Source organism: Alligator sinensis, unplaced genomic scaffold, assembly GCF_000455745.1.
Source record: "Alligator sinensis unplaced genomic scaffold, ASM45574v1 scaffold400_1, whole genome shotgun sequence".
NCBI classification, from domain to species: Eukaryota; Metazoa; Chordata; order Crocodylia; family Alligatoridae; genus Alligator; species Alligator sinensis.
This window is the reverse complement of record NW_005841897.1, coordinates 1,214,747-1,216,097: the sequence shown is the minus strand read 5'-3', so window position 1 is coordinate 1,216,097 and position 1,351 is coordinate 1,214,747. Positions and strand designations below refer to the sequence as shown.

The following is a 1,351-nucleotide window of genomic DNA, read 5'->3' as shown; positions in this document are numbered from 1 at the left end:
CCTACACGAGGTGCCAGGAACATGTGAAAATATTTTCACACGTTTCAGGCTTGGTTATCTCCCTTCCAAAGTTCGAGGGAAACAAACAGAGGGCCAACAGAGGAAGTCACTGAAAATATTCTAGTGAGATTAAACAAAGCATAGATGATAAACCAGAGATTGGGTGAACCAAAGAAAACTGAGATGCTCTTCAGAGAAGGGGGGAAGAAAGAAAATGGTCTATATATGTGCTTGAAACAGAATTGTGTAAACTTACCAACTAGTTCCTGGGGATCTCTCTTCTCTAATTCTGCAAACTCCTGAGGGCACAAAAAAAAACCAAAAGAAAAAAATTAGCAAAATAAGCTTTTGATTCACACACCACAGTCATTTGTTTGCACGTCCACACACTGGAACAGTTAGACTATAAAAGGAAGACTGGGATGTAAAACATCCAATACATAGCAATGTTTGATTTCGAGAAAGCTGTCCAACACTTATCTATTCTCTTTCAAAAGCCATAATTACAATTCGACTTAGGAATTACGAGATCATTTTTGGAAGCTCTGAAAATGCTTGCAGACTCCAGTGAGAATTGTGACACAACATCTCTTACAACCAAGACCAAAGCCTAGACTCAATGGGATCAGGCCACAGATTCAAAACTGGTAAATGGCCGCTGACAGTGATTGCCACCCAATGTCTGAGTAGGATCCCCACCACTACATCCAAGGATGCAGAGCATTTTGACAGCCAACTATGCAAGGCCACACTGTTTGCACCTCCCATATATCCTGAAGGCTGATTTCATTCAGTCTGTAACAGGATTGCAACATCCTGAACGACAAAGCTGAATGACTGGAAACAAGATGCTGTGCAAACCGTTTGACAGATCCCAAAGCTGTCTAGATCACAGAGATGAGTATGGAAGAGTGGTACAGGGAGTAATCTGGTGAAGAATAATTGCTCAACTATTAACTTTGTGACAAATCTGAGCAAAGTGCTCATTGCACATTTTAGCAGCAGAGTTTGCGCTGCGATACAAGAGATCTACGTTCCAAAGCACCCCCAGTTTACTATCTTGATTCAGAGGAGATCAGCTGCATCACATCCAAGTACCAACATGGAAAGCAAGAGCTACCACAAGAGCAAATGCTGCTGATATATGAACATTACTAAACAGAAGATGGAGAGAAGACCCTAAGCCAACGTGTTCTTGCTTACATCCCACTTACTGGCATATGCTGCAGGTGCTTCACTTATGCAGGTGCAACAGCAGAATTTGGTACTATATATTTCTAGAAAGGAAGGGGGCTTATGGGGGTTGAGTGTGTGTGTGGGGGGGGGGGGGGGGAGGGGGCTGAGGATTTTG

General features: G+C 42.8%; 1 protein-coding gene across 5 annotated transcripts in view; it reads right to left on the bottom strand.

Annotated features, from left to right (window-relative positions):
- The window catches only part of SAP30BP (SAP30 binding protein), a 54,817-nt gene that overhangs the window by 26,442 nt on the left and 27,024 nt on the right, over positions 1–1,351 (bottom strand). For all 5 annotated transcript variants that reach the window (XM_006018274.3, XM_006018271.3, XM_006018272.3 and 2 more), the window contains one exon: positions 257–299. In XM_006018274.3, the coding sequence (XP_006018336.1) occupies positions 257–299 (43 nt within the window). The remainder of the gene's footprint in view (positions 1–256; positions 300–1,351) is intronic.